This window comes from Helianthus annuus, chromosome 17 (genome assembly GCF_002127325.2).
Source record: "Helianthus annuus cultivar XRQ/B chromosome 17, HanXRQr2.0-SUNRISE, whole genome shotgun sequence".
Taxonomy (NCBI): domain Eukaryota; kingdom Viridiplantae; phylum Streptophyta; class Magnoliopsida; order Asterales; family Asteraceae; genus Helianthus; species Helianthus annuus.
In genome coordinates, this window is record NC_035449.2 from 160,634,017 (window position 1) to 160,646,315 (window position 12,299).

A 12,299-nucleotide genomic window follows, 5' to 3' on the forward strand; every position below is an offset into this window, starting at 1 on the left:
ACACACATATGGGCAATTGCGTGGACGTAGTATAGTGTTGATAAGATACCGAGGTCGTCCAAGGACACAAGAGCTTTTAGTACCGGTTTATCCTCAACGTCTAATCAACTCAAAATGTTAGAAAAAAGATTTTTAAACTAAGAAAATAAAACTAACTAAATGCTGAAAAATAAAATAAAAATAAAAACAGATAGACAAGATAAATCACTTGGATCCGACTCGTGTATTAGTATAACCTTTGATTATTTTCGCACTTTTCCACTTGTTTAAGAGACCATCTTAGTTATTGTAGTAGGCCCCTCTTTTGAAGGCGACGTTACCCTCAACCTAGTAGTTTGAGTCAGCAAGGATACAATCCTAAAGGGTCGGATTATTGAAAGATAATGAATTAAGTTATTAATACAAATTATGGTAGGCCCCTCTTTTAGAGGTGACGTTACCCTCGACTAAGTAGTCTGAGTCGGCAGGGATACAGTCCTAAATAGCCGGGTTATAGTATTAATAGTAGTTAACTTATGAGGGGGTCAAAGAGTTTGGATCTCCGCCATCCAATACCTTTTGGGTATTGAAGGAGTTCCTACTAAATTTGACCCAGGTCCCTTGCAGGACCTCTAAACGCTGAACAATGGCAAGACCCTTACCAAACCGTTCCCTTAACCCCCGACCAGGTAGCCAACATACCTCCATATAGACCGTGGAGATATGAATGGTGAAAATCTTTTATTTTATATAGACAGTAAAATAATGTCAAGACACCACGGACAAACGATAAGGAAAAGTCACCTTCAACATAAGCAACTAGTTATTAAAGTCATTAATACAAAACCAAATAAAAAGTGCAAAAGATTAAAAATAAAAAGTATTATACTAAACACTTGTCTTCACCAAGTGATATAAGAGACTTAGGCAAACATGACCTTGATTGTCAAGAACTCTTACGATCAATCTTAGATCCCGAGACGACTCACACACTCTATGATGGACAATGGATGATGGTGGTGGATGATGGTGTTGTGATGGTGGTGGGTGGTGGATGAAGTGTGAGAGAGGTGGTGTGCCAAGGGATGAGTTTCAATGAGCCAAAGCACTCCTATTTATAGGCTGAACAGAGGCCTGGGCACGGCCCCGTGTCCGCTGGGCACGACCCCGTGTCCACTGGGCACGACCCCGTGCCTGTCTGACACTATCTCTCCTCATTAATTGTAATTCGCAATTACAATTAATGCGCCTGCAGTACTTTCGCCACGCCCCCGTGTTCACTGGGCACGGCCCCGTGGTGGGAAATAGAAGCTTATATAGGTTTGTCTTTTCTGCTGCTTCTTGGGCACGGCCCCGTGCTCGCTGAGCACGGGGCGTGTTCAGTCTTCTGCCTTCTCTATTTTGCTTGGGAGGATGCTGTCGAGGGGTCGGGCAATCCACTTTTGTTACTTTTCTTGTATTTATGTTAGATTTAGCTGTCTTTTTGCTTCTTTTGTTAATTTGAGCTCATTTAATCCTGAAAATACAAAAGGAAGACAAAAAACACACTTTTTCCAACATTAGTACTTAAAAGGGGTTAGTTTATGCCTCATTTGATGTAATTTATATGTTGCATTTTACACACATCAAATACCCTCACACTTGAATTTTTGCTTGTCCTCAAGCAAAACTCCTTAATATGTGGCTTACAGGAGAAATCATTTATTAAGGCATAACTACCCAAATGGAATAGGTAGAAGAGAAGGTTTTGGCTTGTCATAGAGTGTTGGGATTTTCCAAGATTGTTTAGGTTTTATTTTTACTTATTTACAATCCTATTCGTCTTGATTTATTAAAAACTTTTCATAAGGTAAATTATTTATTAAGGCATAACATACCTTTCTAAAATTCCATTTATATACAAGTTCACATACCTCACGAGAGAAATCACTCACACTCGGCCGAAGGTGTATTTTTAGTGAATCTCTCGAGAGCGGCATGGAACTTATTCCTACCATAAGCTTGCCAAGCAATCAATCCTCCTCCTTTTTAACTTTATACCTTTGTAAATATCAAGATGACTTTTTGGGTGAAGGGTTAGGCTTGGGCTAAAGGTGGGTGGTTGGGTTAGTGGTTAGTAGAAAAGGGCGAAAGTCGTAAAAAGCGTCGGTTTTCGTAAAACATTTTGTTTTTGTGACTTTTTATTTTAAATGAAGTATTTTTTCAAACAAGCTTTTGGTTGAGGAGCTTTGTTTGTTTATTTCTAACTTCAAAAATTTTTTTTCTCTCTTTTTTTTGTCACACGAAAACTGAGCTTGTTACTAAAATAAAGGGTAAAAATAAAAAGGGTTTTGGTGGGTAAAAAGGGTTTTGGGTTAAGAAATGAAAAGGTTTAGGCTCAAAGGGGTTAACTAGGGGGAAATTTTGGGTATGTGAAAAGAAAAATAAAAATAATGGTGTTGAAAGAAAAAATGGTTAGTCCTAATGCCTCCATCATTTACTTACTTGGGTTTAAGTTGGTAAGGACCGGGAATGAATCGTCGTGGCAAGTTCTAGAGTCGTAAGAACCAAGCGGCTATTCACACAAGAAACGAAAAATGAGCATTTAGCGTAAAGATGTATATTTATGCTCAATAAAGGCTCAAAAACTCACTTTTGTGGGAATGTGTTTTTTATGTGATCGAGTATATATAATCGAATTTTAACTAAGCTTGTCATGTCGTTTCATAATTTTTTTATGTTGGTTCTTTTTATTACGACGCTATCGGTTGTAAACTTATAAAAATATAACCTTGTTAGTTTTAGAATTCCCAACTTAAACTTAGACAAGTAATGGAAAATTTGAAAATTTTTGAAAAAAAAATTGGGGTGATTAGCGGTTCCAATAGAGTTTTGTGTAAGACTTGTTATTAGAACTTGCAAAATTCAAGGTTTTAGCATCCCCCCACACTTAAATTACACATTGTCCTCAATGTGTCCCAAAAATAGATTTTTAAGTTGATTGAATGTGTAAAATGGTGTCAAAAGCAAAAATTTATGTTACTGGCAGTCTGGACACGGCCCCGTGTTCATGTGCCAGTAACGAAAATTAAAGAAAAGAAACAGAAGCCTGGACACGGGGGCGTGTTCAGCGTACACGGCCCGTGTCCAGTTATCTGAACTGGGCATTTGTCTGCAGGGTGTTCAGCACGGGGCCGTGTTGGATGGGCACGGCCCGTGCTGAACTTACTGTAACGGAGAAATTGTTGTCGGGTGCCTTGTTTTCGTGCATGGGTTTATGTTTCTCGTTTCCCTTGTCATCCTTGACCACCATAAGTGTGTTTTATTCATTACGACACCATCAAACCTTAAAATCATCATTCCATTAAAACCATAGAGAATTACATAGTCCTAAAATACTAGTAGTTAAGTAAACATAAGAAGTTTTTAACCCAAGGAGCCTCTATCCTACAAGTTATTTTAATTAGCAAAATTTCCGAGAAGATAGTAGTTTCGGTTGAATGTGGCTTCATAGAACTCCTTCCTCCGGTTATGGGCTCCTCATATGTCGGCGAGCCATTCCTCTATATCCCTTGGGAGGAGAAAGGAGGGCTCATTGGCATTGGTTTGAGGAGGTGTGACTTCCACCGGGACTTCTTGTGGATCTTCAAGGGGAGGTTCTGCTGGAATATCATCCCATCCGGTAGGGTTATTGACTCCGAACGCTAGGTTCCAATCCTCTTGAGGAAGGATGGGTTCCATGGGAGGAGTTACAAGAATGTTTAACCTCTGGTGCAAGAGGTTAATTTCTTGAAAACTATTTTCCAGCCCTACCGTAAGATAATTTATACGGTCTATTAGGATCTCCTCTACCGAAGTCATTTTATCGATTGCTCCCCGTAGTGCCATGACGTAGTGTACAAGGGTAGCTTCAATGGAAGGCCTTCTTCCACTTCTACTGTTTCTTGAATGCACGGACGATGTTTCACTGTTTTCACTTGACATTCTGTGAAAATAAACCGAAAACAGCTTATTTACTGAAACAGTATCTTGGACACGGCCCCGTGCTCAATGAGCACGGCCCCGTGTTCACCTTTATGCAGAATTTTGAAACAAGGAATCTTGAAGTTTTAAGTTATTTTCTCTAACTTGTGAAGCCTTTTTGAGTAATAACTTAAAACAATGTTATACACTTTGTTTTTAATAAGATTCCTTGAACAAAACCCAATATTTCTTGCCATAAAGCTTGAATTCTCAAACTTTAATGGAGGTTTTTGGAGAAAGATGAAGAAGAGGAAATGGATAAAAGAGGAAAGGACAAGAAGGTTGTTGGAAACTTCTTTTAGAACATACCTAGGATAGTTGAGAGAAGATTCCTTCAAATCTCTGTCCCTAGATGGTCCAAATGTGCAGAATTCTTGGCTTCATTTATAGAAAACGACAGCGTGCTGGACACGGCCCCGTGTTGGCTGGACACGGCCCCGTGTGCAGACAGAATCCTGACACAGTTTGTCCGTATTCTGACGTAAAAGTCAGAAGGGAATCTTTTGGTGGACACGGGGCGTGTTGGCTGGACACAGCCCCGTGTCGAGGAGCTGATTATGAAGTTCGTCTATTTCTAAGGAGTTTATTCAGATCGGGCGGTTCCTTACTGGATGGAACAACCCCAGAGTGCCTAAGATACCTTAATTGTCCTAGACTAAGGCGAGAACGCAAGAGGTTGTCGGTGAGGGTAATTCCTATTTTTATTCTAGGTGGACAAGTCCAACCCTTTTCCGGGCTCTCGTTAAAGAAGGTATATGCCGAATCGCTCAGGTCTATGTATGCACCGAACAAAGTCGATGGGGAGTCCTTCACGGCACAATCGGCACAGGGACGACTATCGTTCAAGTCTTCGCTAGAACTGAAGGTATTTTTGGGAGCAACGGGGTTGTTGGAATGCGACCCCAATATTTCTTCATGGTCGTCGTCTTGGGATGGATTACTGAAATCCTTCCTAAGCTGCTTTAACCAATTTAAAATTAGATTTTCTAGTTGAAATAACTCGTAAAGGAGCATTTCCCCCAGAATATCTGGCTGGGCGCATTCGAGGGAGAAATAGTGATTATTTTTACTTTCGCCCCTCTTAAGGTTATAGGGAGATGGTCGGTCAATATAGTGGGGCCTATAATTTAGAAAATAACATTTTAATTCTTTATGGTTGCCTCCACATAATTGACACCATGTACCATAAGAGTGCCGAAAGTAAAAAGAATTACTATCACTCATGTTTGTGTTAGAAATTACCAACCGCCGGGATCTAATGGTTCTGTTTTCAGTAACTGAATCTTGGGCACGGGGGCGTGTTGAGTGAGCACGGCCCCGTGTTCAGCTTACTGTCTGACTTAAAACAAGATTGCCAGTTCCAATGATTGAGCACGGGGGCGTGTTCAGCAGACACGGCCCGTGCTGAGCTCTGCAGAAGCTGAAAAACTAAGAAAATCCTAAAAAATTAAAAAGAAAATAAAAAAAATGATTAGGCCGTTGATTCCTAACTTTCTTAAAATCCTTGTGTCCCCGACAACGGCGCCAAAAACTTGATGCGTGTATAGTGTAATATATTTTTGGTATATATTTTAAGCCCTTTTTACACTTTTTAGCCAAATTTTAAATTTATAAAACACGATATTTACTAACACTAAACACACATATGGGCAAGTGCACCCATCGTGGACGTAGTATAGTGTTGGTAAGATACCGAGGTCGTTCAAAGACACAAGAGCTTTTAGTACCGGTTTATCCTCAACGTCTAATTAACTCAAAATGTTAGAAAAAAGATTTTTAAACTTAGAAAATAAAACTAACTAAATGCTGAAAAATAAAATAAAAATAAAAGCAGATAGACAAGATAAATCACTTGGATCCGACTCGTGTATTAGTATAACCTTTGATTATTTTCGCACTTTTGCACTTGTTTAAGAGATCATCTTAGTTATTGTAGTAGGCCCCTCTTTTGAAGGCGACGTTACCCTCAACCCAGTAGTTTGAGTCAGCAAGGATACAATCCTAAAGGGTCGGATTATTAAAATATAATGAATTAAGTTATTAATGCAAATTATGGTAGGCCACTCTTTTGGAGGTGACGTTACCCTCGACTAAGTAGTCTGAGTCAGCAGGGATACAGTCCTAAATAGCCGGGTTATAGTATTAATCGTAGTTAACTTATGAGGGGATCAAAGGGTTTGGACCCCCGCCATCCAATACCTTTTGGGTATTGAAGGAGGTCCTACTAAATTTGACCCAGGTCCCTTGCAGGACCAGTGAACGCTGAACAAGGCAAGACCCTTACCAAACCGTTCCCTTAACCCCCGATCAGGTAGCCAACATACCTCCATATAGACCGTGGAGATATGAATGGTGAAAATCTTTTATTTTATATAGACAGTAAAATAATGCCAAGACACCACGGACAAACGATAAGGAAAAGTCACCTTCAACATAAGCAACTAGTTATTAAAGTCATTAATACAAAACCAAATAAAAAGTGCAAAAGATTAAAAATAAAAAGTATTATACTAAACACTTGTCTTCACCAAGTGATATAAGAGACTTAGGCAAACATGACCTTGATTGTCAAGAACTCTTACGATCAATCTTAGATCCCGAGACGACTCACACACTCTATGATGGACAATGGATGATGGTGGTGGATGATGGTGTTGTGATGGTGGTGGGTGGTGGATGAAGTGTGAGAGAGGTGGTGTGCCAAGGGATGAGTTTCAATGAGCCAAAGCACTCCTATTTATAGGCTGAACAGAGGCCTGGGCACGGCCCCGTGTCCGCTGGGCACGGCCCCGTGCCTGTCTGACACTATCTCTCCTCATTAATTGTAATTCGCAATTACAATTAATGCGCCTGCAGTACTTTCGCCACGCCCCCGTGTTCACTGGGCACGGTCCCGTGGTGGGCAATAGAAGCTTCTATAGGTTTGTCTTTTCTGCTGCTTCTTGGGCACGGCCCCGTGCTCGCTGAGCACGGGGCGTGTTCAGTCTTTTGCCTTCTCTGTTTTGCTTGGGAGGATGCTGTCGAGGGGTCGGGCAATCCACTTTTGTTCCTTTTCTTGTATTTATGTTAGATTTAGCTGTCTTTTTGCTTCTTTTGTTAATTTGAGCTCATTTAATACTGAAAATACAAAAGGAAGTCAAAAACACACTTTTTCCAACATTAGTACTTAAAAAGGGTTAGTTTTATGACTCATTTGATGTAATTTATATGTTGCATTTTACACACATCAGTGTGTGTAAGAGAGGTCACTCCCCTAAGAGAGGAGTGCCCCTCTCACCTTTACCTTTACCTGTAGAAATAGAGAGGCTGCTTACAGTGGGACCCTGGCTCGATAGTAGTTTTGCATCAAGCCTTGGACATCAATACTCAGCCATTGGGACAAAAGCCAATTAGTGCATGTACCCTTTGTCTTTCGGCTATCAACGCCACCACATGATTAACCGTCTCTTGCTTTTTAACGTTATTTTCACGAAATTAGTAAAATAATGTTTAAATTAATGCACTTTCACATGTGAATCGGGTCCAAGCGTTTTTAGTTGTTTTGAGTCGGTTTCTTTTGTTTAATATTTGAGTTTGATTTGGTTATTGATTTACTTTATTTGGTTGTCATATTTGTGTAGTATTTGAGTTATATTTGGGTTCTTCAAAGGTATGTTTTAGTATTAATAGGACCTTGTCATTAGGGTTTATTGTGTGGTTTTTCAACTAATAAAACTAAAAGAGTCGTGGGTCTGTTTACCATCCACTAAAATGAACAGTTCAAGAAAGGTGGGTTGTGACGATAGTTGTTAATCCAATTGAATTCTATTAGGGGACTAGGGGTGGTTCACTAGTGATAGAAATGTAGGAGGGGTGGTATCACTAGTGATGGGATTCCAATGTACAAGTATTAATGCACAATGTACAAGATACACATTCATACCCTTACATATTCAACGCGTTATACCCATCACTCGTTATACTTCATCACGCGTTATATTATGGGAGGCGGCGGTGTTCCACGCGTTAATTTTCTTCATCACGCCAAATAACGTGACCACCCCGACATGCCTTAGAAGGTAAGCGAAATCTCTAAATGACGTCAATGGATATTGTAGGAAACTAGAGATGAAGTTGATTGAACGATACAACAAGATAATAGAATGATGGAGACACAAACTTGCTAAAATTAGGGTTCGTAACTTTTCGATCTCTTTACATACGTCGGCCTATATGCCGACTTGGTATTTGAATTCGACACGACTATACGTACAATACCGTTTCTAAGGTACAAACAAACTTTACATAGTGACCCCTTAACCTATTTACAAAGACATTTTGACCCATGAAGTATATTAGTTTAAGATCCAATTCAATTAGTTACCTCTAACTTAGTTTAATAACTAAAAAAATTATACCTTCGTATTATTATCTTAAGTTTTAGACAAATAGGGGTTGGTTATTGTACAATAGGGGTTAACGTACGATCGTATGCGACTGGTTTTTTAACGTGCGACTTTATTTTTTAACACGCGATTTGTGATGAAACACACAACATGCGAAATTGTTACAAAAACCAACATGCGATTTTATCAATTTTACCAAAATTCGATTTCATCATATTTACCAACATGTTTTTCTATAACATACGATTTCACAATCACGCACGAACGTATGATAATAAGGCCTATTATACGTTACACTTTTTCTAGACAAATAACAATAAAAGAATCACAAATTCCTTTAGAAACACGAGTCAATCAATCAATCAATCATATCCAGTAAAATCCCACAAATAGCAGAGCTATTGGTAGGGTCTGGGGAGGGTGGGATGTAGGCACACCTTACCCCTATCCCTATGGATAGAGAGGCTGCTTCCAGTGAGACCCTCGGCTTCAAAACACCCAGGAAAGAAAGAAAAAAAAATAGAACATGAGGTGTATGTGTGTGTGTATGAAGCTACCAATATAACATGACTGGTGAAACAGTGCATGGTAAACAAGAAAAATATAACAACACAAACAGCCTATAAAAAATTACAAATAGATACATATATCTACGGCTATACACTACCCCTAAAAACAAAATTGAACCCTCTCATAGAAATCTTTAACCTTAATCCTACTTCTACACAAGCTCCTATTATGGACCATGTTCTTATAGAGGTGCAATTTTTGCAAATCCTGCCTAACCTTAATCCTAGAAATCTTTGGAAACACGAGTACAATAACAAAATAGAAACACAAACTTACAACTTGTTAAAAATACAAGGATTAAACATAGAAATTCAACAAACATCCCAATTCATGCATATCTATCTATCTCCCAAATGAAATGATGATCCCACAATACGACACGTAATCATGCAACGTGGCCTCAGCCGCAATCACCACCTGCCAACGCGTGACACGTGTTGATCAACAGTTGCATATATCAGAAACATTTATTTAACCATATCCTCATCACCGACTTTACACCTCCATAAAATAAAACTGAAACATTATAAAAGTATTCTTTCCTTCGTAATTTACTAATAATTTCCCAGGAAAAAAAAAGTATCTTTTTTAAGAAAGTTTGTGCGGCAACAATGGCGGCAACTACAGTTGAAGAACCCATGCTTTCTAGGCTTGATCGTCTTGATATCATTGTAAGTTTGTTTCCAAAATATATGATTTTCTTTGCCATTCGATTTTTTCGATCGAATATGTGTGATTTACTTTGTGCATAGGTGAGGCATTTGGAAGAACTGAAAGTGGGGAACAATAATAGAACACCAAAAAGCTCGTCATGTCCATCGACACCATCGAGTAAAAGCGAGGGTCAGGCATCGTCGTTTGATTTTTCGCCTCGGAGCTTAGAGAAGCACTGCCGTCCGATCGACGATGTGGTAGCCGAGACGGAGACCAAAGGAACGCTAATTGAGAGGCTTCTTCATGTGGAACACCGTGTAGCCAAGGTAAGAAACTGTCACTGTTTTCAATCTAGTTGATATTGAAGAAGTTATAAAGTTTTAACTAGCTGATCCCAAAAACACTATTTAAGTTGATAGTTTATATTGAAAAACAAATACATGTTTGCCAAATTATATGAACTACTTGGCTAGCGGATCCTTATAAACACTATTCAAGTCAAAGACCAATACATGTTTGCCAAATCACTTAATCTTGCCTCATATAGAGCATTTTTTGCCAGATCAGCATCATAATGCCCCATGCCCTTACATTCGTTACTTTTTATGTTTTTCCTCCGGGCAGTATAACGCCATTGAGTGATGGTGTAAGGGCATTATCAAACCCTTTCATGCGACTGTAATACCCATTACGCATGGCCTTAAAATCGTACCACATCCGCTAGTTCAAATAGCGGAAAACACTATTCACATCAACTAGAATCAAAACAAGTTCAAAAAGTCGACTAGAAACCATGAAAATTTATCAAAACCATCTAAATAAAAGAGGAAAAAAAAGGAAATTTGTAGTGATGGTTAGTTGTTTAATGGTTGAAACTGACTGGTGGGTGGGTGATTAGTTGTGTGTGCAGTTGGAAGAGGAGATGGAAGCACAGAGGAGGAGAGTTGAGGAAGAAGAAGAAGAAGAAAAGAAGAGAGTAAGCAAGAAGAAGAATAGGGGTTTGAAGCAGTTGGTCAAATCTTGTGTTACAGGCAACACATCGATCTGAAGATCATAATCGGATTCTGTTTTCAACCCATTTTTTGACGTGGGTTTTGGCTTTTGTTTCACATGTACATATATCTTTTGGTTATGTTTTACTGTTGTGTTTGTATTAACAAGTTAAACACTAATTATAGTGTGGTAATCCTTCAAATAGGCTGCTAAGATCTTTGTATGTCACTCTCTTCTAATGTTAAGGGGCATTATAAGGTGACATGGTATGTTAACCCGTTGTATGTTACTCTTCTTGTGTTAAGGGGTGTTAAAGAGGTTACTTCTTAACATGTTAACTAGATGTTAACAGGATTGAATTAATTTTCTTTCCTTTCTTAAGGAGAGGGGGTGGTCGTTAGTGATAGAATTCTATCACTTAAAATATCTAATCATGTTTCGCCATGTCTATCAACTATTTTTTCATCACTCACAACATTTTTTGGTGGCAATGGTCATCACTCACCACCACACCTAACAATTTCCCCCCAACCAACAATTATACTCACAAAATAAAACCTTCACGCGTTAAGAAAATAACGGAATTTGAATATATGTATCGCGTTGAGTTTTGTTGTGGCGGTGGAAGTTTTGTGTTTTCCACGCGTGATAAATGGCTATCACGGTGGATTAACTTGCCACCCCGTCTCCCCTAATACCACTAGCCTTAGGTGTGGAGGAGCTCCATCGCTTGGAGGTTAGGCCTTCACGTAGGCAGTTATGTCATCGGTGTGGATGATGAGCCACAAGAGATGGGTTTAGAGTGTTGGTGATGGACCGATCATACAAGACCTATCTATGTATAGGTGTGTGTGTGTTGGATAAAGAAAGAGAGGAAAGTCCTCATCGACAGTAAGTCCTCAGCAACGGTTGGCAACTGGACGGACCCCAAGGACAAGTCGGGACAGGCCTCGCCGGACTGGTGTCGTCCCCCACATGCGAGTACAGGTAAAGTATACCTCAAGGGTTAAGTATAGGTGAGGTGAAGTGAAATGAGAAAATGTGAATGATGTGAGATCTAGGTGGAGTTAAGTATAGGTAAAGTATACCTCAAGGGTTTTAAGTACCTTAATATGCTTAAGGTACTTATGAGAGTAATATTAAGAGATCATGCGAGTATTTAGTATATTTTGAGCACTTAGTGCCTCCGTAATGGGGCTTTATATTGCGCGTCGCACCCGGCAACACCATTACAACCGATACTATGGGGTTTGATCTTTTATTTCTGGCGAAGATTATCACACCACCATTTGTTATATTTTCAAAAAATCCAACCGGTACAGTCAATTTATTAGAAAAAAAAAACAATTCCTTAAATTTCTACATAAATACACATTTTCACCTTATTTTTTTAAAACTCTATCCACCCTACCACTATCTACTCTCTCTTTATTTTATAAAAATCTAGTTTTTTATACTATGTCTTCCTACAACCGCGGTTTTGTTCCTCCGCTTTCTAGTGCGGACACAAACCAAACGACCAATCCTAGCCAACTCGTTTCTCCGGTTCCCACTCGACCCACCCCCTACGGGTCTGGTTTTGTCGTGTACAATCAAAATCAAACCGACTTCATGAACCTATTGAACCAACCCCTCTCATGGGACCCAAATCTATACGGTTGGAACCCGAATCACAACATGGGAGGTTTCGGGTCGTCTCAAGTCTTCGGCTCGCCA

General features: G+C 39.4%; 1 protein-coding gene across 1 annotated transcript; it reads left to right on the forward strand.

The window, feature by feature from the left end:
- Positions 1 to 9,441: 9,441 nt before the first annotated feature.
- On the forward strand, positions 9,442 to 10,845 carry LOC110925583. The gene is made up of 3 exons (XM_022169507.2): positions 9,442 to 9,607; positions 9,689 to 9,916; positions 10,489 to 10,845. The coding sequence occupies exons 1-3, from the start codon at positions 9,548 to 9,550 to the stop codon at positions 10,636 to 10,638; spliced, it is 438 nt and encodes a 145-aa protein (XP_022025199.1). The 5' UTR covers positions 9,442 to 9,547; the 3' UTR covers positions 10,639 to 10,845.
- The last annotated feature ends 1,454 nt before the right edge of the window (positions 10,846 to 12,299 follow it).